We start from the raw sequence: 26,077 nt of genomic DNA on the forward strand, positions 1-26,077 counted from the left end.
TCCCATGGTTGGTTTTTGGGCTTCCCCCTTTTTTAGGACAGTCAGGTATGATGATCAAGATAGACCTTCACCCTTTGGCAGTGACTCAGCTTCTACTCCTTATCCTTGGGACAAGCCAGAGCACCAGTTTAGTCTCTAGCTTTGTCTAAGTAGTCTAGGGAAATCATTTAATTGTTCCCTCAGCAGCAGCTTGCTATTACTACTGCTCCAATGATCTCCAATCCCGTTACCGTATATTTCTTTCTTTTCATCCTGCTATTTTTCTTTGATTACATAGAAGAATATAATTGTTGGACTTTCAGATTTGTCTACTTTGTGACCAAGAGAGAAAAGTTATAATTGTTCTGACTCCATATATACTTATAATGTAAATTACTTACCTTTTTCTTTAGGGAACACTGACCTAGAGGTTACTCTTGACCTAGCTGAAAGCCTGACTTTAATCAGCAAATTAATAAGCAAATAATTAAGTGCCTTCACTGTACTAGGAATACCAGTACAATTAATGAAAGAACTCCTGCTTGAAAGGAATTTTTGTTAGAATAGGAGAGACAACAAGAACATAGAATAAACATACAGAGAATAAATACAAATAAATATAAAGTAGTTAAATACAAGATCATTTAGGGACAGAAGACATTAGTATTGGGGGGAAATCTGAAAAGGCTTTGAGTGATTCTTGAGCTGGTTTTGAAGGAAATATAGTATTCTACAAAGTGGAGATGGGACTGCTAGTGCAAAGGCTGGGAGGTGGAGTGCTCTGTGTGAGAAACAGAGAGAAGGCCCATTTAGCCTTTGGCTAGCACTTGTCATATTTCATTAACATGTCATCAGTCATGTCCTGTGCTTGTTATTAATGGAGTAATATCTTCCCACCTTTTCAGCCGTGTCATCTTCCCATTCTTTTTCCTTTTCACATCTTCTGATTTGTTTTCCTTCCCAATGGGCATGTTTTCACAAAGTGGAACTAAACTAGTAAGATTGAGACAAGTTTGGACATTGGATGATTGTGTCTCAACATAGTTTCTGCCTTTCCTGTTCCACTTTTTTGTGATATCTGTTTTGTATAGTCTTAGTAAAAATGCCACACTATTCCTTTTCTAACATATACCACTGGAGAGTTATTTTTATTTAATCTGTATAATGAATTTACAAAAAGACATACCCATAGCAAAAAGATTTAGGTTCCTTTTGAATGTTCCTATCTCCAAGCTTTGGATGTTTTTAATGTGGAGCTTTTTGTTTGACTTCCTGTTTCACGGGCTTCCTTGGCTGTATTCTACATTGCTTTTAGACAGGATCTGTGATTTCTTTGGTAACATAACTGCCAATGAGAAAAATCTATTAATGCTGATTTTTTTTCTCTACAGTTTATAGCCTTAGACTCTCTTAGGCTTAGAGAATTGCCTTGGTAAGTGAGGGGTCAGATACCTCTCAGAGAGTCACATAGAAATTGTGATGCAAAGGTAGGACTAGAATACAGTTCTTCCTAACCTTAAGGCTCTATCCCTTATACCAGTCTGCCTCTCGTGCACGTATAGAGTAGGACAAGGAATTTGTGTTCTTTTATTAATAGATTTAATAATAATATTAATATTATTCTAACCAAATTTCTTGGAATTTTATTTCCTCAATTGCAGGAAGATGTAATTGATAATAAGATGGTATCTGAGTCATCCCAAATGAATGAATTTGAAACTCTTACTGCAAAATTTCATTTTGTTGATCTTGCTGGATCAGAAAGATTAAAACGTACAGGAGCTACTGGAGAAAGAGCCAAAGAAGGCATATCCATCAACTGTGGTCTAGTAAGATTAAAGATGTTAAGATGATTAAAAGTGTTAAGCTGTCAATATATCAGTGTGTTCCGTTCCTTTAGTCTTTATTTATTTATTTATTTTTATTTCATAATATCTTAAATGAAAACATTTATATAAATAAATTGCTGAGGAATTTTGGGTAGTAACTAACAAATGAAATTATCATTTAATTTATTGACAAATATATTTATCCACTAAAGCTGAAATCCTCTTCTTTCCATTAATTACAATTACTTTTGATTAAGAGTATTTTTATAAGTGTTTCTTTAATTATAAGCTTGGTGGTTCCTAATTCAGTTAACGTGTTCTTGATAGTAATAATAAATTAAACATTAATTATTTACAAATCCTTTTAATGTATACCAAAATGCATTGATGACTTTGAACACATTCTAGGGACAAGATTTTAGGTAAGCTTTGAATTTGTATAACATTTTGATTACTTTTCAAGAAATAATTGTTTCAAATATCCTTATCATCCAGATTATTAAATATATGAATAATATATGAAAGTTTAAAAAATTTAAGATTGTTGAAAATAGCATTTTATCCAAAAGTTATTTTTAAGTTGTATTGGAAAATATTATGCTACTTTACCATTTAATTTTGGATTTGTGGTTACCATAAAGCTTAGGAAAAATGTTTTATGTAGAGAAAGCTTAGCATAGACATTTTTGGACATATAGAAACAATATTGTATAAAATAGCTTATAAAATACATTTTTTTGGTAATGAATGCTTCATTCCTGTTGACTTGGTTACAAGATTGAACATGATTTCTTCCTAAGCCAAGATATTCCATCTCAGTGTTGTGCCTTTTTTGGCACAACACACTTGGCAGTTTGAGATACTGTTTGCTTCCTTCATTTCTTCATCATTCTATTCCTACTGGAAGTCTGTGGTTCAGACCTTTGAGTATGATTCCTTTTTGTCCTTGATAAGATATAGAGGAAGCAGTTGACTGAGCTACTTTCTGATCCTTTGAATAACAAAGTACAGAACAAGGACAATCTTTTATATCTTGGTACCCACTTTAATGATCTTACCATCAAACTACTTAACTGAGAAGGAAGATTATGATTTTGGGTTTTGATAAATGCTGTGCATTTCCCAAGCAGTACAAAATTGGTGGTCTGTCCCTGTATAGCAAGAAAATAGCCACTATAGAAACTGCTGGTATCATGGGGATGATTTCGTTTTTTATGATAAGAAGAAGTGTAAGGATTTATAACACTTCTGGCAGGATCCTGAACATTCCAGAGACTCTTTTGAAATGAGGTATAAGTTAAAGAATTCCACTATTGTTAGGAACAATGACAACAGTCACTGATGCATATATAACCTTTTTTATTCTGTCTCAGGAATGTACATGAGTTATTTCCTTCATTAAGCAGACATGGTCACTAAAGAATAGACAGTTCTGGAGCTATGGCAATTTGAAAGGGGGGAACAGATAAAAAAAGGAAGAAAGATGCTCTCATCTTATGAATTTGCTCTATATGTAACAATACAAAAGATCATAAATTCAGGAGGATTAATCACTGATGTATTCAGACTTTCAGTGAATATAATAAAGCTCACTTTGCTACATTCTAATAATTGTATTCATGGAAGGAGAGTCACCAGGATAAGAGAAGTAAGGAAGTTGAACTTTACAGTCTTTGAGATCCCTTCCAGCTTACCAGTGGGAGTTAATGATTTTTTCAAAAGCACTAAATGATCATTCATTTTATTAATTTTTTGACATCACCTGCAGGGAAATAATTCTGTTTTTTAGAGACATTATTTTAAGAAATGAAACTTTTATATATGTTTTATATATTTCTTATTTTAAGAAAGAAACTTTTATATATGTCGTGTAGTGTGCTATAAGCTAAATGAATTCTATTGAATAATTTTTTTTTACAGCTTTACATATTATTGAAACCAGTTTTTAATCTTATTTTCTACAAACTCATAGTTTCTTGGAAGTTAATTGTAATTATATGCTTTTGTCTTTTTTTTTTTTTTTTTTTTTTTTTTTTTCAGTTGGCACTTGGAAATGTAATAAGTGCATTGGGAGATAAAAGTAAGAGAGCCACTCATGTACCTTATAGGGACTCAAAACTAACAAGACTACTGCAAGATTCCCTTGGGGGTAACAGGTATGGAAATTAAACACTTTCCCCACCTATTTCTGACAATAAATGTTTGGTTCAATTATTCATTAAATGAGCTGTGAGATTATTTTAAAAGCAAGTTTGCAAAGTGATTATGTAAAGCATATTCATAAGTATTTGAATTTTTTTTTGCTACTTTTCTGACAGAATGTGTGAAAAACCCCTGAGTATAATTCTTTTTCTCTCCTACCCTTTTTCATATCTTCCTTGACTATAGATCATATTTTTTATTTCTCTCTTATAATTTACTCTTCACTGTATCTTTTTTTTTTTTTTTTAAGTTGCTGTTCTGTTTTTTCATTCTTATTTTAAGTTTCAAACTCGTTTTTACTCCAACATTAAACATGAACTTATTTGGCTTTAAATCTTTCATGTTTCCAAGGATCTATTTAGGCTGGCCACAGAATTTAGTGAAGAAAGAGGCACAGATCAAAAGAAGGTCCCCTGATTTATTCTATTATCTGAACAAAGAGGGAATTTATCCTTAAGAAAGAGTCCTGAGTTAGAGGAAAGAGCTTCAACTTGATATGTTTCTCTGAGTGACTTGTCATAAACAACAAACTAACAAACAAAAGGATTTGTTTATATCAATTATGACTGACACAAATCCAAAAGAGGATAATTAAAAAACACCTCAATCAAAACCTTAAAGAAAAAAGTAGTTTACCCACAAAAAACAATTAGAAATTCTTGAAGTGTGAGAGCTCTGAAGGAGAGACAGAAAAAAGAATCAAGTGCCTAACACGAGAGGTCCAAAGCCATGTCCAAGTAAAAACATTCCTAAAAATCTGAAAGGACCAAATAGAAGTTAATGACTCTAAGAGAATTATTTTTTTTCTCTACTCTTTTTTTTTTTTTTTAATTAATTTTATAATTATAACATTTTTTTTTTTGGCAGTACATATGCATAGGTAATTTTTTTTTTTACAACATTATCCCTTGTACTCCCTTCTGTTCTGAATTTTTCCCCTCCTTCCCTCCACCCCCTCCCCTAGATGGCAGGCATTCCCATACATATTAAATATCTTATAGTATATCCTAGGTACAATATGTATGTGCAGAACCGAATTTTGTTGTTGTTGTTGTTGTTGCAAAGGAAGGATTGTATTCAGAAGGTAAAAATAATCTGGGAAGAAAAACAAAAAAAATGCTCATAGTTTATACTCATTTCCCAGTGTCCCTTTTCTGGGTGTAGCTGATTCTATCCATGATTGATCAATTGGAATTGGATTAGCTCTTCTTTATGATTGAAGATATCCACTTCCATCAGAATACATCCTCATACAGTATCATTGCTGAAGTGTATAATGATCTTCTAGTTTTGCTCATTTCACTCAGCATCAGTTGATGTAAGTCTCTCCAAGCTTCTCTGTATTCATCCTGTTGGTCATTTCTAAGAGAATTATTAAAAGAAAATCAAAAGGTTAATAAAATAGCTCATATCAAAAACAATTGATTAATTAGTGATAACTATCATTAGATCATTAGATTATCTAAAATCTATAATAAAAGCAAAATAAAACAAAAACAAAATCTTGGATATAATATTTCAGGAAAAACTTCCTAGAGGCAGCTAGATGATATAGTAGATAAAGTACCAGCTTTAAAATCAGGTGAACCTGAGTTTAAATATGACCTCAGCCACTTAACACTAGCTTTGTGACCCTGGGCAAGTCACTTAACCCCAATTGTCTCAAACAAACAACAAAGAAAAATTGCCCAGACATATTAGAGCAATAAGATAATGTGAAAATACAAATTATCCACTGATTACCTCCTGAACCCCCCAAAAGAAATATAATTGTTAAAATCTAGAACTTCTAAGTAAAAGAAAAAACATATTGTAAATAACCAAAAAGAAAAAAAAATCAGATATTGAGGATCCATGGTCAGGATTATATAACAGCTCTCATTGTAAAGAAATAAGCTAAACTAAATATTAATCTCACAAGGAAAAAAGTGAATTTTCAGTGAAATAGAGGACTTTGAAACACTCCCGATGAAAAAAGTAGATCTGAAAATGGACTTTGAGATACACAGTCAAGAAAAAATTAAAAAGGCACAAGTATAAAATACAAGTAAATAAGAAAGATGAACTGTTTTATGTTCCAAATTATGGGTAGAATGTAAGAGGGTTCTTTCAGACTCTTAATGTCATAAGCAGTCATAGAGAAAGACAGATGAGACAAAGCTTTATAAATAGTTTTGTCATGTTTTTGGTGATGCTATGAGAAGAAAGAAAAAGAAATTGGAGAAGTGAGCTTCTTTGCATCTAAACTGATTAGAACACATAGAAAGAGGATTACATTTAATGCAACAGGAATACTGATATAAACAGGAAGAGGGGAAAGGGAAGAAAAAGGGAGGGCAGATTCATGAAGGAATTCCTCATAAAGAAAATAAACCCTAACTTTGGAGAAACTAAAAAGAAAACCTGTTATAAAGCAAAATATTCAGGAGCATAAAGAAGAAAATGTAAAATATAAGATAAAGAGAAGTATGCAATTAACTATCCGAACTGTGAGTTTCAATAAGATGAACTCATCCATAACATAGAAAAGATTAACAAAGTATTAGAAAGTTAAATTCAATACAATTTTGAAACAAAAAAACTCACAAAGAATTAAAATAAGATATTGGAGCAAAATGTATTATTATGCCTTAGCTGAACTCAAAAAACACTGGCATAACAAATACGATTTTAGACAAAGAAACAGCCAAAATAAATGATTAAACTAGATAAACAGAGAAATTACATTTTGCTGAAAAATAACAGATCCTGAATTTTTTTCAGTGTTTAACATATCTGTACCCAATTGTATGGCATCTAAAGGAGAATTATATAATAAAATTATAATAGTGGGACATCTCAGTTTATATTCCATAAAAAGGAATTTTATATAAAAAGTTACTAAACAGTGCATACCCTTGTACTTCAGTACAGATCAAAAAATAAATGAGAAAGAAGTTAAAGGCATGAATCAAACTTTAGAAAAAATGATTATTGATTGGAAATAAAAAAGAACATGCGTATTTTCCCAACTGTGTATGATATCTTTACAAAAAATTTAAAATATCTTAGAACATAAAAACTTTATAAATAAATTCAGAAAATCAAAATTATTATGTACATCATTTACTGACCACAAAATGTAGTAAAAAGTAAATTAAGTAAAGGGCAATTCCAATGCTGCATATATTGCAGAAATAGCAAAAGATACTAATCTGTTACTACCCAATGTCTTTCTGAAACACAAATATGGTCTTGACATATAAACCAGAGAGAGTTTAAATAGAAAATTATCTATTTTAAATAGAAAATTATCTCGAAAGAATATAGATGCAATTTGAAAAAATTAATAAGGAGCTAAAACATCACAAAGATTATTTATTATAACCAGATTGGATTACATTGGGAAAGCAGAGTTAGTTTAATATTAGGAAATCTATAAACTTAATTAACTTTATTAATAAAATCAGCAAAAAATAATGTAATTACATCATTAGTTACAGAAAAATTTTTAACAAAGAAAAATCTTTCTGTTGGAAAAAAACACTAGAAAACAGAAATCAATATAGCTTTTCTTAAAATGGTTAATAGTATATTTCTTAAAGCAATATAAACTAGAATCCTTTCCAATAAAATCAGAGGTGAAAAAAATGCATTGTCAGTAATTAGAGAAATGCAAATTAAAGTCATCCGGAGGTTTCACCTAATACTGATCAGATTGGTAAAATTTTAAAATGTGTGGAAATAGACATATTGATCCACTATTAGTGGAGTTGTGAATAGCTCTAACCATTCCATAAAGTAATTTGGAATTTTATATAAAAAATTGCTTAACAATTCATACCCTTCTACTAATCTATATTTATTAAATGAATTAAAAGGAAAATGTCCTACATGTGCAAACATTTATAGCAGATATATGTATGTGTGTGGGGGAGGGGGAGAAGGAGTGACAAATACCAGAGAGTGAGCAGATGCCCATTAATTGGGTAATGGTTAAATAAATTATCATATAGAAATGTGATGGATTACCATTGTGCTGTTAGAAATAAGACAATAACTATTGTCTTTCTTCCCAGGTTACTTTTACTTTCTGAATCTAATTCTTACTATGCAACAAGAAATTCGGTTTTGCACACATATATTGTATCTAGAATATACTATAACACATTAAACATGTATGGGATTGCCTGTCATCTAGGGGAGGGGGTAGAGGGAAGGAGGGGAAAATTCAGAACAGAAGTGAGTGCAAGGGATAATGTTGTAAAAAAATTACCCATGCATATGTACTGTCAAAAAAAATCATAATTAGGGGCAGCTAGGTGGAAATTTATATTCCATTCACAATTTAAGGCAGGCTATAATTAAATAAGGTTGACTTCTTTCTTCTACTTCAGTGCTGGTTTGAGTATACTGCAGGTTCATACTTATTTAACTTAGTCCTCACTCTTGAATGTCTATCCTTTTTATTCATCTCTCACTGTTTCACTCCACAGTTTTATTAAGCTAATGTTTCTCATCTAACTCTCCCTCCTCAATCTATCAAACAAGCAACCTAGTCTGTTTTATTGAGGTTATTGATCCTGTACTTCCTCATTTACCCTTTTCCTTATCTCAGAATCTCTTATGACTTCATTTATTCTTCCCTTCTCTATTTCAGTCTTAAATGAGGTGGCTCTTATTCTTGCCAAAGGTGATTTTACTTCTACTCTTGATCTTATCAAAGTCTGTCTCTTTAGGAAGCTTGATAAGTTAATTATTCCCTCTTATCTTCAGTCTCTTTTTACTGATTTTCTCCCTGATGCCAATGAAAATGTTCAGGTCCTCTTATTATTTAAATAATTATTTTGACACAATCCCACAAACTTTGGACTTCTTATTTCTCTTCCCTTTCAGGGCTAAATTGGAAATAATAGTTGATGTTTGCTTTCTGTATTCTCATCAACCCATTTACTCCTCAACATCTTACAGACTGTCTCATCAGTCTTTGGAAACTGCTTTTTCAGAAGTCACCAGCAGCCCCTAATTTTTTATATCCAATGCTGTTTTCTCACTCCTCAGCTTCTTTGATTTTGACAAATTTCTTTTTTTTTTTTTTTTTTTTTTTCTCTCTCTCAACATTGGAATCTCTCTCTTGTACATTTTATTTTTCTTTGGTTTGTGATAAGATTTTCAGCAGGTTTTTCATCTACTTGTATGACTCTTCTTTCTCAATCTGTTTTCATTGTTCTTACTTTGGGTGGGTATCCTCTACAGTTCCAATTCTTTCTTTCTACCCTTTCTTTTATAATGAAATCATATAGTTCCATGATTTAATGATCCTTTATATGTTACAGATCCTGGACTTTAATTCTTCATCTTCAGTTGTCTGTTGGCCATTCCTATCTATGTGCCCGATCAGCATCTTGAACTCATTATCATTAGTTCTCAAACTGGAACTTTCCATAAGAAACTGCTTTTTTCCTGTTTTTTGCCCCCATTTCAGTTTGTGGAATCCCTTTCCAGCTACTCATCGTGGTTTGAAACTTAAGGGTACTATTTTGTTTTTATCTCTGTTCTTTTCTTTTCCCTTCATATAAATGCATTAATGCCTTATCCCTTCATTGTAATATTAAATTTTAATTCCTTTGATTTATATTCAGCATACATTTATTAAGCACCTATTGCATGTAAGGCATGGTGCTATGTACCAAAGATAAAAAGAAAAAAGGAACGAGTACTAACAATTAAGGGCCAATTTTACTCTATTAATAGTGAATCAATGAGGGAAAGGGAGTCTTCCTTTTATCCCATACTCCACATTCAATAAGATGTTAGTTCCTCAGTTCTTCCTCCATAACTTATAATAGCTCACATTTTATTTTCTTCTCTTTACTTATATTGCTACATTTATTTCTTCCTCTTTTGTACCATTAAAATGCCTCCTAATTAGATTTCCTTCTACACATGTCTTTCGCCTTATTCTTCTCAAGATTATACTACAACTCATCAGAGCAATATTTTTTATTCATTAACTTTATTTTCACTATGTCTAAATCAATTTCTTTTGAATAGCCACATATATTATTGAAGAGATGTTCTATGGTTTACTCCAATCAACATCACAAAAGCATTTAGAGATCTTCATTATATTATATTTAAGGAATATTTCCTCTTATGACTTTATATAGTACATCTTCCATGATACTTTTGATAGAACTACTTTTTAAAAGTAAATATTTTACATTTTATTTAAACTCAATATTACGTGAATATTGAGTTTGACTTCTTATATTACATTTTAATGTATTGCTTCTCATAAAGCGTTAGTGTACCAAATATGACAATGTCTATTGTGTGCAAGATACTTGTGATACACAGAGCAGGTTGACAGTTCTTTTTTTTTTTTTTTTTTTTTTTTTTTTTAAATAAATAAATAAATAAATAAATTATTTTTTGAGGCTGGGGTTAAGTGACTTGCCCAGGGTCACACAGCTAGGAAGTGTTAAGTGTCTGAGACCAGATTTGAACTTGGGTCCTCCTGAATTCAGGGCTGCGCCACCTAGCTGCCCCTGGTTGACAGTTCTTAAAGGCTTCAAATATATCTGATCATGTGAATGAAGTGTCTGCTAAATAACAGTTTTTTAAATGTAAAAGTATATGAGAATGTCCACATATGACTGTCTTTCATAGACATCCTTTCATAAGGATAACTATTGGAGTATGATTAACATAAGCCTTTCTTTTCAATTACATTATTTTGTAAAGGGAGATTAGGACAAAGTGAATAAAATAATGTATTCCTTTTTTTTCATCTGTGATTTGATCAGAATCTTAAAAATTCCACAACTCTAAAGTTCATGTGCTATATTAATTGAAAGACTATGTGCATTCTCTTAATGTCCTGCTTGGTAGGATTTTGTATAAACTCAGTATAAAATATGTCTTTGTTAAATCCAAATATATATATGTATATACACGTATATAATACATATACACCACATATGTATGTGTGTATATGAAGTTCTGATTTTTTGATTGAAAGGCATTTATTCCTTTTAAATTCAGATATATATCTGAATTTGTCACTTTCCATGGCCAAAAGCCTTTAATGGTTCCTCATTACTTGCTGATTGAAATAGAAACTCTAGATATTCAAGACCATTTACAATCTATTCACTTTTATAGCCTTATTTTAACTTTTTTTGAATATTTTATATTTCAACCAAACCATTATTCCATGACTTCCTGTGCCTTCTTTGTGCTTTTAAGCCTACCATCTTCCAGGCCTAGAACCTTCCCTTCCCCTATCAACCAAATCTTAGCCTGTGGAAATCCTTATCCTTTAAGATCTGACTCTGGTAACCCCTCCTATACCGCTGAGCCTCACTTTTGGTATTTTTCTGGTATTCAATGTCATTGTTTCTGTGCCCTTACCATTGTCATTACATTATTACATTATTGTAGATATTTATGTATAAGTCTCACTTATCTTTTTTATAACCCCAGTGACTAATTAATCCTTAATATTTAGTAAATGCATAATAAATATTTGTTGAATTGAATTGGACAACATTAATTTTTTTTATATAATTCTAAGGGGACCTATAAACAAGGTAAATCGTGCTGTGTTATCTTGTAATTCTAAAATTTCCGTGTTACATATAATTTGGATACCAGACAAATTAATTTACCTATTGTTATGCTGTCATTTTAACTATTTGATGATAACATTAAGTCAGTATTTTTGCTTTCATTGGAAGAGCTGCATTTTTCACTTACTCATGAGTTCATTTATAACACTGTGTACTGGGAGGTAATGGGTATTAGAGGAGATGGAAATGACAATATTAATCTAATAGAAATGATGACATGCACATTCAGCTAAAGTACAACGATAAGTTGGAGGTAGTACAAAAACATTATAGGTTCAAGATAAGGGTGATAATGAGGGAATACTTGGAGGGAACATTACTTGGTTCTTGAAAGACAGACTGGGGTTTTATAAAAATACAGATGAAGATGGGGGAGAATTCCAAACAGTGAATAATACCATGAAACTTTTATTCTTTTCGGAAGCTTTAAAAAAAACTCCTTATATTTCTGAGCTAATGGCATACAATTAATTTACACTGTTGGAAGAAAATACGGTTGAAATGTAACCTTGAGAGTAGAAGTTGTTTCTTTATATTTGTATCTTTAATATCTTAGTATTATTATCTAACACATAGTAGCCAAAATGCTGCTTGCTTGCTTGATAAAAAAATCAGAAGCATAAAATGATTATTTTCTTTGTTGGATTTCATTTTTATCTGTCAATGAACATAATTAATATTTGTAACTTACAGCCAAACAGTCATGATAGCATGTGTCAGCCCTTCAGACAGAGATTTCATGGAAACTTTGAATACGCTAAAATATGCCAATCGTGCTCGAAATATCAAGAATAAAGTTATGGTCAATCAGGACAGAGCCAGTCAGCAAATTAATGCACTTCGTAGTGAAATCACACGACTTCAGATGGAACTCATGGAGTACAAAACTGTAAGTCAATGATTTTGAGTGTTTTAACTTTGTATTTTTAAGTCAAAGCAGAATGTAATAAATGCCATTGAGGTATGTTGGGTGCAATAAACTTAAATGGATGGGAATGTATGTGTGTGTATGAATATGTGTAGTCAGTTAAAGTTATTTAGCTAAAGCTGAAGTTACTTGTTTTCTTTTATCTTTAATTTACTTATTTTTTAAAATAGGGAGAATAATAATGCCTACCTTAATAAAATACCTTATTGGAATTAGAATGAGGAAATATATATGGAAGTGCATTGTAATCTTTGAAGCACTTCATAAATATCAGTTATTTTCCATTTTTTAGAAAAGCCATGAAGTGCTTTGTAAACACATAAGTATTATGTAGAGGAGTTATTATATTATTATGAATTTTTATCAATAATGAGAAGCATCCTGCCATAGTTAATAAAGAATTGTTCTTGGGCAGAAAGATTTATGGTCAAATCCTTTCTCTGAGACATCATATTTTGATTTTAAGCAATTCATTCAACTTCTCACTGTATTAAGTAACCCTAAGACTGGCTAAGTTGCAGAGAAGTTGCATATTTGCATTGATGGAAAGGATTTACTCACTCTGGAAATCCTTATGCCAATTAAATCATAGGTCTTAGCCCTAATTGATAATAATGTAAAACTAATTGAATACTAATTATTACTAATAACAATGCTTTCACTATAGAAGATCTTCAAAGAGAGAAGGGTGTTACTTTTACTGTGGTTGTGATTGGTTCAGGTCAGGTATAAATAATTAAATAATAATAATAATTCTGTCCTTATTTAGAAATTCTTTATTTTGAAATATATCAACCAACCAGAAAATTTATTTTTCAGGGTAAAAGAATTATAGATGAGGAAGGTGTTGAAAGCATCAATGACATGTTTCATGAGAATGCCATGCTACAAACTGAAAATAATAACTTGCGTGTGAGAATTAAAGCAATGCAAGAAACTGTTGATGCATTAAGAACCAGAATAACACAGCTTGTTAGTGATCAAGCCAACCAGATTCTTGCCAGAGCAGGTATTCTTAATTTTTTAAAAGTAACTATTGAAAATAAAAAGACAAGAATAATTCTTCATACTGTAATTATTGTATAATTAATAAGATATGTCTGACTCTATGACTGTATGGACCACAGCACCTCAGGCTCTTCTGTCTTCCACTATCTCTCACAGTCTGTCCAAGTTCATGTTTGTTTCCATATTTTCTGTCTATCTCATATACCACCTTATGCTTTTCCTTTTACCTTTAATCTTTCCCAACATCAGGGTCTTTTTCAGTGATTCCCACCTTTTTAATAAAATAAATTTCATAATAAAATAATAAAATAAATTTCAGTTTCAATATTTGACCTTACAGTGAACAGTCTGAATTAATTTCTTTCAGTATTAACTAATTTGATCTTCTTGTGTCCAAGAGAATCTCAAAAGTTTTTTCTTAGCACCACAATTTGAAAATCTTGGTTCTGTGGGGCTCAACTTTCCTTATAGTCTGATTTTCATTTTTACTATTGGAAAAACACAGCTGTGACTACACAGACCTTTGTTGGCAAGGTGATGTCTCTGTCTTTTAGTATGCTATCTACATTTGCCATATTTCCCTTTCACATAGCAAGCATTTTTTTAAATTACATGATTGCAGCCATTATGTACAATGATCTTTGAGCTGAAGAATATAAATTCTGATGTCACTTCCATTTCTTCTCTCTGTGTGAGGAAATGATGGGATTGGTTGCCAAGACCATGGTTGGCAAGGGGTTTTTTTTTGTTTTTTTTTTTTGGTTTATTTGTTTTGTTTTGATGTTGAGCTTCAAGCCATTTTTTGCATTTTCTTTTTTTCATCCTCATCAAGAGGATTATTAATTCCTCTACACTTTCTGCCATCAGAGTGGTATCAACTGCATATCTAATTAAGGTTATAGATATTTCTCCCAGCAAACTTAATTTCTGGTTTTTGATTCATCCAGCTTGGCATTTTGCATTACATACTCTGTATATAAATTAAATTGATATGATGACAGTGCATAATCTCACACTCCTTTTTCAATCTTAAACTAATTAGTTGTTCCATGTTCAGTTTCTAACTATTGCTTTTTGGCTTGGGAACAATTTCCTTGGGAGACAAGAAAGATGGCCCATTACTCCCACCTTTTTGAGAATATTTTGTAGTGATCCACACCTTCAAAGACTTTAGTGTAGTCAATGAAACAGAGATTTATGTTTTTCTGGAACGTCCCTGCTTTTCTCCATAACCAGCAAATATTGGCATTTTGATCTTTAGTTCTTCTGCCTCTTTGAAAAACAGTTTGCTCTTCTGGTACTTCTTGATTCATATATTGTTAAAGTTTGGCTTGCAGAATCGTAAGCATAACTTCACTGCCATGTTATTTGAGTGCAGTTGTTTAGTAATTTGAACATTGCCCTTCTTTAGAATTGCATATAAACTGATCTTTTCCAATGGCCAGTGTTGTGTTTTCAAAGTTTACTGACATATTGAGCACAACACTTTAGCATCTGCAGCCAAGCTTCCTTTTGGCTCTGGTCCAGCCATTTCTTTGGTACTGGAGCTAATCGTAGTTGTCCTCTACTTTCCTGCAGTAGCATACTGGACACCACATGACTGGAGAGGCTTATCTCTTTGATCATTTTTGTTCCGTCCATGGGGTTTTCTTGGCAAAGATATAGTTTGTCATTTTCTTCTAGTGGATCACTTTTTGTCTGAATTCTCTATTATGACCTGTCTGTCTTGGGTAACCTTACATAGCATAGTTCATAGTTTCATTGAACTACACAGACCCTTCTGCCATGAGAAGACAATGTACCTACCATATTTAAATCATTAATTTATTATTTGAGTCATGTATTAAGTGACACATTTTCCAAGTTGTGACTTCAACTCACTACATAATCATTTTTACATTAAAACCTTATCAAAAAATCATGTATTTCACTTTAATGAATTATATGATTATCTACTTATTCAATTAAGACTATTGATCTCACTTTGAAAATTATTCAAACTTCTTTTGCTTTTACTTGGTTTATTTGATTCTGAATTCATTGAAATTTTTAATTTTTCTATTTCATTTTTCAGGAGAAGGTAATGAGGAGATCAGCAATATGATCCATAACTATATCAAAGAAATAGAAGACCTCAGGTATGGCTTAGTCTTACTGATATACATGTTTATATTTAATTTTCATATATATTTTGCTTTTATGTAGTAATGATGGCACTAACAGGAAAAGAATTATTTCAAAATGGTGTAATTTTCATTGTTCAGCTTTGTTAGACCTAAAGTACAAGGGAGATGGTGTATTCATCATTTGTATGTGTAAGAAGCACTGAATGTGGACTCCAAAGACATATTCTAATCTGGATTCTGGAGGCAGCTAGGTAGTATGGTGGGCAGAATTCTGGACATGAGGTCAGGAAGACCTAAGTTCAAAACTTACTTCAGATATTTGTTAGCTATAGAACCCTTGGAAAATTATTTAATTTGTCTTTGACTCAGTGTTCTCATCTTGAAAATGAGGAATTGGATTCATGGAATTCCTTGGTCACTTACACATCTAAATCATTGATTGTATATATGTGTGACTTCGAACAAGACACTTAACTTTTTCTCAGGCTCAATTTTTTCAATTATAAATTATAGAGAAAAAAAATCTTCCAAATATTGTTTTGCCTCTTAAGTTTTTACTTCTCTAACCAGTCCACTTTTCTCAAGCTTTAAGGGAGATTGTTCCCACTTTACTCTTATCTTTTAGCTACTTCCTCTGAGAGATATCATGCTTCTTGTAATTTGTAGGCTTCTTTTCTAACATAGTCATCCCACAGAAAGCCAATTCTTTGCCATCTTTGGTTGGGAGATCTCTATGATATTTTGGGAATATGACACTCCCACTTGTCAAGTGGACTGAATCTATAATATGTTACTCACTTTCTACTTGCATTATTGCTTTCAAATCAGTGGTCTCAATTAGGAAAGAATAGAAACTCTTGTCCATGATTGTTCTCAACTGTCCACCTCTCCACTCTTTATCCCTGGTCCACCAGCTCTTCTGAACTGAGAGGTCACCTGGCTTCTAGAAATTTATGCATTTTGCTTGTGGTAAGGTTTAGAAATACTCCCTTTAGTTCATCTTTACTTCAGAGGTGTAAGCAGTATTAAGAGAGGACTAGCACCTCTCATGGGAGGGCTTGCTGGGCCTTTTTAAGGGCTATTCATTCACTTTGTACGGTGGATCACCAGCTGTCCCTGGTAGATTCAGGTAGCTGTAGCATATTCAGTGGCATGCTCAGATAAAACTGACTTGGTAGATTGAGGGTACCTGATAGGTCTTAAATTTTTTGTTGAGTTAGGGGGATGTCTCTCCAAAGCATGTGAAGGCTCTTCCTGTTGGAATGTCTGGATGAGAACAGTTTGTTCCAGTGATCATGCAGGTAGCTGAAGCAGATGCTGAGGAACACTTAGAGGCTGGTCAGATTCTAGGGCCATTTACTGCATCCCAGGCCATAGCCAGTCATCTTTACTTACTTCCAGACTCCTGTGCCAGGATTGATGGCTTTTTGTCACTCCGCTTCCCTTAAACCTATTTCATACACAAATCAAAACATTACTCTGTAATGTCATTGGTCCTCTTTGAAAACAAAGGAGAAATGCCAAAAGTAAGGTTAGGAGTTCTCAAAAAGGAAATTTTATTAAAAGAATTAAGTAAAAAGGAAAAGAAAGGAGTGAGCAGTTCAGAATTTATTAAGCGTCTATCATACAAAGGTAAAACCAAAACAGGTCCTGTTTTCAGGTAGCCTAAAAGGTAGGCTTTTTAGTGGGAAAACTGGCAAGTTAATAGAGCAACAATTAATGATTCTAGGCTTCTGAAAATTCTCACCTCATTTTAGTGGGAAAACTGGCAAGTTAATAGAGCAACAATTAATGATTCTAGGCTTCTGAAAATTCTCACCTCATCCCCCTGATCTTTTTTCTGACTTACTTAATTTGCCTAAATCATATTCTTTAGCCAATTCTTAATATTTTTATTCCTAGGGATGTTTTTAACCTGTTATTTTGAGCTTATTTTCACTTACAGTCATGTGATTGCATTATTCACTGGATCCTTTCTGTATTGTCTTTCTCATAGCTACAAGCATACTGTTCTCTTCTGATCAGGGAGAAAGCCTCTAGTTTCTTTGTGATTTTTTTAGAGCAGAAATGATTACTCATTCTGGAGCTTAATGTATGTTCAAATTTTTTTAGGATTAGTTTACCATCTTCACACATGTTTTCAGAATGTGTAGCCTTGGTGACATAGTTTGGGTTCCTTGCTACAGAAGTGGTCTTCCAGGATTCTTTCTCTACAGTTTTGTAATATTAAAAGTAATTTGCAATGCAAATATTAACATATTAATGCTTATTTCCATAGTTCTCCTTTTATTTAAAATTTTTATTTCTAGTTCTAAATTCTCTCCCTCCTATCCTCTTCTCTGCCCATTGAGAAGGCAAGAAATACAATACCCATTATACATGTGAAATGATACAAAATATATTTCCACATTAGCCACATTCTGAAAAATGAAGCAAGAAAAATAAATTTTAAAATGTATGATACAGTGTGCACTTAGTTTATCTGTTCTTTCTGGAGGTAGATAACTTATTTTTATCATGAGCCCTTTGGAATTGTCATGGATCATTATATTAATCACAGTAGCTAAATCACAATTGATTATTATATTATTGCTGTTACTATGTACAGTGTTTTCATAGTTCTACTCATTGCTCTTCCCCCCCCCTTTTTTTTTTTGGAAGTAAATTTGTTAGGGAGAGCAATGAAAAGTCAGTTGCAATAATCTTGGCATCAGATAATGAGGGCCTACACCAGTGATGGCTGGTATCAGAGGAAATAAGGAGGAACATATGGAAAATGTTGCTAATGTGTAATTAATAGGAATTGGCTCCTAATTGGATGTGGAGGAAAGGGTCATGACAGGAGAAAAGAGTTAAAGATTGATAGCAAAGTTGTAAGCCTAGGTAATTGGGAGGATGTTGAAATCTTAAACAGTAATAGGAAAATGAAGAAGAGGGATGAGTTTGTAGGAGGAAGAAGGGAGAAATAATGAGTTCAGTTTTGGACATGTTGATTTAAGATGTCTAAAGAACATTCTGTTTGAAATGTGCAGATGTTAGCCTGGGGGTCAACAGAGAGATTAGGGCTGGATAAGAAGAAATGAGAATCATCAGCAAAAAAATGAGATTTGAATTGATAGGACCTGATGTGATTGCTAAGTGAAATAGTATAGAGGGAGAAAAGTGTTTAGGGAGATTCCTGTGGTTAGCAGGAGAAAATTTTTTTTTCCATGATGGGGAAGATTTGGGAGAATTTGTAGGTAGCAGTAAACCAGCTAGAATACAGGAAAGGCTAAAGATGAGTGAGAAAGTGAGGATGATGGAGATGGCAGTCTGCTGGAGAAGATAGTATGAAATGTGATCACTTATGTTTGCAGCAGTATTTCCCTTGGCAGGGAGAAAGGCTGCCTTTTAAGGAGAAGTAGTCTTTCTTAAATATTTACTTTCATAAATTTTCTTAAAATTCACCTTTAAGCATGTTAAGTAATACCTGTGAATTTTTTGTGTGTGATTTGTGTTTTTTATGTTTTTGTTTTTGGTCATCAGAGCAAAATTATTAGAAAGTGAAGCAACAAATGAGAACCTTCGACGTAACTTGACAAGAGCGACAGCAAGATCACCTTATTTCAGTGGATCATCAGCTTTCTCTCCTTCTGTACTTTCCTCAGAGAAAGAAACCATTGAAATTATAGATATGGCTAAAAAAGATTTAGAAAAACTGAAAAGGAAAGAAAAAAAGAAGAAGAAAAGGTAGTGGTATTAAGTAACTTTTTCTTAAGAATTATATTTTAATTTGTTTTCAGGATAGAGTAAATAGAGTATCCTGTATATGTTAAAATAAGAATGTTTTAAAGTAATTGAAATTAGTACAACTAATTGATTTTATTTCTTCTTCCAAAGTATATTTTTATAATAAGGAAATTATTTTTGATAAATTATCAATTTCATTGATGCTAAGTATAATTAGTTAAATTTATGGTTTTTTTTCCTATCTGTGGAATTAGCAGCTTTTGCTTTTAATCATATAACATATAACATTGCATTTCAATATTTTCAATTTTAAAATTTGTTTCTAATTCTCTATAATACATTTAAGTAGTCTCCTGTACATCCTTAAATCCTTATGTAGATGTATTTAACTAAAGGACAAACTGATCCTTCCAAATATCATTTAATGTCATTTGGTCTTTAAATGTTCTGAGCAATGTTTCTAATTTGGTTATTCAGTAGTTTTTTTTTTTTTTTTTTTTATTGCTGTTCTCTTTTTGAAACAATTCTTGCAACAAAGAATGTGTCCCATCCAATTTTCTTTGGTGAAAATTTCCTTTCTTGTCAATAGCTCAAGAGAAATACAACATTTTAAAAATTTGGTTGGGCAAAGGAAGAAGAGAAAATGAAAATTTGTCTTTGTGCTTGAATATTTATCAACTAAATATTTACAAATTTTCCATGTTTATTTGTTATACACAAAACTCCCAGTCCATTCTACAAACTTGTGTTAATGTATTCTTGCATCAAACAGGTCTCCAATTTGAAAGTATTACATTTGATATGGAATTTATTTGACATTTTTTGCTTAATTTATTAAAAATTATTTTATTTATGTAATTTCTATATATTTTATAATAATTATATTTAATTATAAATATAACATACATTCATATAAATTTTATGTTATTTTTATATAAACATATAAATTAGGATATTTAGACAATTGGCATTTATTTAAACAAAATTATTATGTTTTATTTCCTAGATATGTTATGATCTATGATTAGAATAATTAACACAAAAAGCTGCACAACTTTCAATAGAAAGTATTGTGAATGAAATTATGTACTTAAGACATAAACATCTTAATGTTTATCATTGAACATTAGATGTTCATCATAAATGATTGACTATGGAAGTATAAAACGAGATACATTCCAATCGATTACCCATTTTTGAAGTGTGATTACAAATAGAATAGCAATTTCAGTATTATTAAGACTAGTATTATTCAGTCTTTGCAAAGATACAGAATAAGGATCATGACTTAAAAGTCATTGTGGTCATATTTAGGTTACATGCTATTTTATTTTACAAAGATCTAGCTGTTCAAAAAAAATTGCGTAGTTGTATATTTCAAATGCCATTTTCACTTGGTGAAATCTATGGTGGTTTGAGGAGGAATGCTATCTGTCCCTGTAACATTTGGTGGGTTGAGGAGGAATATCATCTATCCCTATAACATAAATTGTACGCAAATGGCGTCATAGGAAATGTAAATAAACTCCATAGGTATTTCAGTTTTTAAAAAATCAACTTTTATTTAAACTCTCTAAAATATTGTGATATTATAGTTATACTGAAGAAAATGGGATAAACTTCCTGCTTTCCTGAAGTTTATAATCTAGAAGCACAAGTCATATCTTCTCTTTCTAGATTATATATCTATAGTTTTTTTCAAATAATTCTTGTATTGTATAGTTCCAAGTATCTTTATCAATATTATCCTCTAGAACATGCTTTAACTTGACAATGGCCTTCTTAAAATGTGGTACTTAGAACCAAATGCAGAGTTCTACATGTGATGTTCAGGCACCAAATGTAGATGGTTTTCTCAGTGAGTTTAGCCATGAAAGAGAGGCAGGAAATGGGACAACATTTGGAGGCTGGGTGGCTCCCTAAATGAGGGTTTTTCTGGCTTGAGGGAATATAACTATATGTATAGAGAGCAGGGAAGGAGTCAATAGAGAGAGAAAGATTGAATATTAGTAAGAGTGTGGGGACAAAGTCTACATGGGACATTGTTGAGTAGAGAGTGTAATTAGTTTTGACTGTTTATATTAGAAAATAATCTGTTAGGAATTAGGAAATAGAAATGGGAAGTGTAGTCATTTCATATGTAGGGAATGACATGACAAAGGCACAAATGCAATAAAATGTCAAGATGTACAGGGCTGGTCATATTTGGCTGGATAGAACATATGGTAGAAAGTAGTGTAAGCTAATTTTTCTTTTTTTCTTTTTTTCCTGAGGCTGGGGTTAAGTGACTTGCCCAGGGTCACACAGCTAGGAAGTGTTAAGTGTCTGAGACCAGATTTGAACTCGGGTCCTCCTGAATTCAAGGCTGGTGCTCTATCCACTGCACCACCTAGCTGCCCCCTAAGCTAACTTTTCTTAATGAGAAATTATTGAATGATTTTGAGGAGTGATTTGATCAGTTTTATGTATTGAGATCAAATCAGGAATGAATGAATGAATGACTTATGTTTTTATATGTTAGAATTGAATTTTAAATGATTGATTAATTTTGGGGAATGACAACCCTTGTTAATCTGGAAATGATATTAAAGTTAGAGTTTAAGTGAATAGACTAGTTGGCAAGCTATTATAGAAATCCAGAAAGAGATTATGAAGAGCTTGGATAAGTTTGATGTCATTGGGAGTAGAGAGTGACTTGTGAAATATTGGGAAGCAGAACTGACATGATTCTGCAACTGAATGTAGGTGAAGAAAAAAGTGACAAATTATTTTGTGATTTTGTGTTAATTTTGTGGTTTTTGACTTACTAATTATTCTACTGACAGAAATAAGGAAATCAGAAGGAAGATTAGAATTTTAGGAAAAAGTGATAAGTTCTCTCTTAGTTATATTGATCCATTGGAACTTGCAGTTTGAGTTATCCATTACCTATCCTACTGAAAGTGCAAATGTAGAGTCTAGAATAAGATATAAGTTTGGGATTAATTTATACAAAGACACTTGTCGAAGTTGTGAGAATAAATGGGACCTCTCAGATAGAAAATGTACAAAAAAAAGAGAGATGAGGATAGAAATGGGAAAAACCAGTAGTAAGGCATTGAGAAAAAATATACTCATTGAAAAAAAGTAGTTGAGAATTGACTGAGGGAGCCCACTTTATTAGAGATAATATTCATCATCTCAATAAGCTAGGGGGTGAGGTTGACTATATGAGTCAGGGCAGGAGACTTAACACTATGGGAAGTACATTAGTGAGCCTTGAATAAAAAAAAAAATTGGTATGCATGAGTGACTCTGCCTAAAGTTTTTCCAGCATAAAAAAGATGAAATTAGTATGAAATTACTTTGTCTGGGTGTTGTTGAGAAGCTAAAAGGAAGTAATGTAATGGTAAGGTATCTAAGGCTTGAGAATTTGTAAGGCCAGGAGTGATAAAAGATCAGGTTAGAGACAAAATACTAGGATAGTGATTATCATCACTGAAGTAATTAAAAATAGAATCAAATTTGCTTGAGAAAGTAAAAGAAATTATAGTTGAGGGGTAAACGAGGAGAGTAAGGAGAGGTTCAATTTAGAGGTCACAATATAATAAGAATATGTACATGAAAGGACCAAAATTTAATATCATTAAACTATTTAAAACCCAAAGCAAGCATCATATGGAAATAGAATACATAAGAAACTCATGCAATAATAAAGCAAGAGGCTCACTCTGCCCAAACTTTTATTGTTTGATGCATTTCTAGAAGTGGTGGCAATAATAGTACAATTTAAAAAATGAATTAAAAGTATAAAGATAGATATTATTCCTTTTTGTGGTTGACACAAAGGGAATTGCAAGGAATCAATAAAGACATTGAGACAGCTTCAATAAATGCAGATCATACAATAAATTCACCTCAAAGTCCCAGTATTTGTATATAATAGTAACAACATTCAAGAGTCAGTAATAGAATTGGAAATCCCATTAAAAAACCCCACTATACATTATATTTGGAGATTATTCTACCAAAGCATACAAAATGCTTGCATAGATTCAGTTACAACATACCCCTCACAGAAATAAAGACTATTTGGTATTAAGTGAAATACTTATGGTCATGGATCAGCTGTGTCAAGCATGATAAAAACAAAACTACCAAAGCTGATTCGTTATTTAAATTCAATGCTAATGTAATTACAAAAGGAATTTTTTATAGTATTAGAAAATTCATTTAAAAAAAAAAACCTAAAATATCAAAGAAAATAATGAAAAGAAGTTATGATGAAAGGGAAATATTACTTCATAATTTCAGAGTATTTTATAAAATAGCAATTAGCAACACAATTTGGTCTTGGTTTAAATATAGAGACATAGATCAAGTGCATAGATGAAAGAAGAGAGAATAAAAAACAATGGACATATAACTTAGAGTTCAATAAACTTAAAAACATAAATTGTTTGGAAAAGAACTCATTCTGGGAAGAATAGAAAGCAGTTTGATAGAAATAGCTTTAGATCAATGTCTTATTATATTCCAATTCATATCTAAAACAAACTGAACCCTAATATTAGAGATATTTAGCAAGATCACGTAGTAGGATTACAAGAAAAGTGAATAACATTCCATTTTTATCTATACAACCATTTTAGATTATATATTCTTAACTGGAGAAATTGATTCTTTTTAATGATGGGAAATCATTAAAGACAAAATAATTATTTTGATGATTGAAATTAAAAACCTATTTACAAACAAATGAATGCATATTCATTAAGTGGGAGTAATTCTTTGAATCAGATTTCTTAAGTAAGTGATTGATATACATTGCAAAATTACAACAAATGTCTCAAAAGTAAATTCATGAGAAGGCCTCCTCCCACTCCTTCATTGAGATTTAAGGTTCCTGTATGTGGAGCATTGCATATGTTTTCACATTTTTTTCCTCAATATTGATAAGTTTTTATGATTTCCCCTCCTCTTTTTCTTTTCTTTAAAAACAAAACAAAACAAACCTTTCCTGTGAGATGGTCCTTGAAGGAGGAAGGGCAAGGAGGAATAAATAGGGAGAAAATTAAGTGGCATAAAAATAAAAAATATCAACTATATACCTACACATGTATATATAAACTGAAATAAGCCCAAAAAATTGCTTATGAGAATGCTCATTGTTAAAGTGAATGTTTCAAGTTTTTGGTTTGGGTCTTTTTTTTTGCACATTTCAGTTTATCTGTTAGTGATACACCTTTGATATAATCAGAATAGGAAACTCACAGTATGTAAAGTTGCTCCATAAATTTTATATATGCCATCTCATTGTAATTTATTATCTTTTAAAATTGAATGGGGCCCTGAGACTTAAAATATCTGTTGTAATAATTCTAACAGTCAATGAAGTGTACTCTTTTAAGAGCTAGAACTTTGGCACACTTCCTTAATATCCATTCTTTAGGACTGTATATTTTAAAAACACAACCAAAAATAATGGTGAAACATTGGTTTGTAATAAATTGAATTCATAAGTTAGAGAAACCTGCCCCAACTAGTTTTAATTGGTCATAGTTAGATATGCTGAGTTAGCCACTAGTGTCAGTAAAAGTACATCTATCTATGATAGATACTGTTCAAAAAGTGAGAGTGAATCAAAATTATTACAATACTTTATATGACCATTATCAGTGTGTTCAAAAATACGAAGTTTTCAAATGAAAAATGATAAACATGTGAAAGAAGCTCCAATTTTGGATAATTGTATATTTATACACATTCATATAGGTATGACTAAAACATTTATACACATACCTATGGTCTGTAATACAAGAAAGTAATTTTTGTTTGTCCTTCGTTCTCACAGACAACCATGATATCAGGGAGGTGATGTCATGACATGCAAGTGCATCTTATTAGAGGGAAGGAGGTGGGCAAGGTCACTGAATTCTGGAACCATCTAAGTCCAGTGGCCAGATAAAGATCAGGATGCCTGGGAGAGGTCCTGAATGCATCAGGGAACCTTGGCCTTTTAAAGCTAAGATCTTTAACTGCCGATTTAATAATTAAGGCTAGGTAAGAAAGAAAAGAGACAAAGAATGGCTTTTTTTTTTTTTAACCTAGTTTAGGGGAAAAAAAAAAAAAGAGGAATCACTCTGTGAGGAAAAAACTCTCGGGGTTGCTATTTATTGTCACTCTGTGGCAGTCTGGGCCAAAACAAAGACTAAGTGGGCTTGGCTTGGGATGGGGCTTCACCTCCCTGATGTCTTGGTCATCTTCAGGAATCATGGATAAACAACAACCTCTGTGAGTAGGAGCTGTCCCACTGAGGACAGAACAACAACGCCAGTTTTCTCCCCTCCCCTCCCCTCCCCTGTCCACCCTTTTCTTGTCTTCTCTCCTGTTCTTCACATCTTGGGGTTCACAGGCTGCATTTCTTTCTTCTTTTTTTGCTGAGGCAATTAGGATTCAGTGACTTGCCCCAGGGTCACACAGCTAGGAAGTGTTAAGTGTCTGAAGTCAGATTAGAACTCAGGTCCTCCTGACTTCAGGGCTCGTGCTCTATCCACTCCACTATCTAGCAGTCCTACTACATTTCTTTCTTAAGGACCTTGCCTTAAATTCAAAGCACTCAAGCTCTCATTGTTTGTTCATCAAAAAGGTGAAAATAATTAGATAAAGTTGGAAAGTAGAATG

The 26,077-nt window shown here is 32.1% G+C and overlaps 1 protein-coding gene across 9 annotated transcripts in view; it reads left to right on the plus strand.

Moving 5' to 3' along the window:
* The window catches only part of KIF21A (kinesin family member 21A), a 155,900-nt gene that overhangs the window by 65,793 nt on the left and 64,030 nt on the right, over positions 1-26,077 (plus strand). For all 9 annotated transcript variants that reach the window (XM_074269472.1, XM_074269474.1, XM_074269478.1 and 6 more), the window contains exons 6-11: positions 1,641-1,808; positions 3,849-3,964; positions 12,317-12,512; positions 13,371-13,560; positions 15,634-15,697; positions 19,211-19,414. In XM_074269472.1, the coding sequence (XP_074125573.1) occupies positions 1,641-1,808; positions 3,849-3,964; positions 12,317-12,512; positions 13,371-13,560; positions 15,634-15,697; positions 19,211-19,414 (938 nt within the window). The remainder of the gene's footprint in view (positions 1-1,640; positions 1,809-3,848; positions 3,965-12,316; positions 12,513-13,370; positions 13,561-15,633; positions 15,698-19,210; positions 19,415-26,077) is intronic.

Source organism: Sminthopsis crassicaudata, chromosome 5 (genome assembly GCF_048593235.1).
Source record: "Sminthopsis crassicaudata isolate SCR6 chromosome 5, ASM4859323v1, whole genome shotgun sequence".
In the NCBI taxonomy this organism is placed as follows: Eukaryota; Metazoa; Chordata; class Mammalia; order Dasyuromorphia; family Dasyuridae; genus Sminthopsis; species Sminthopsis crassicaudata.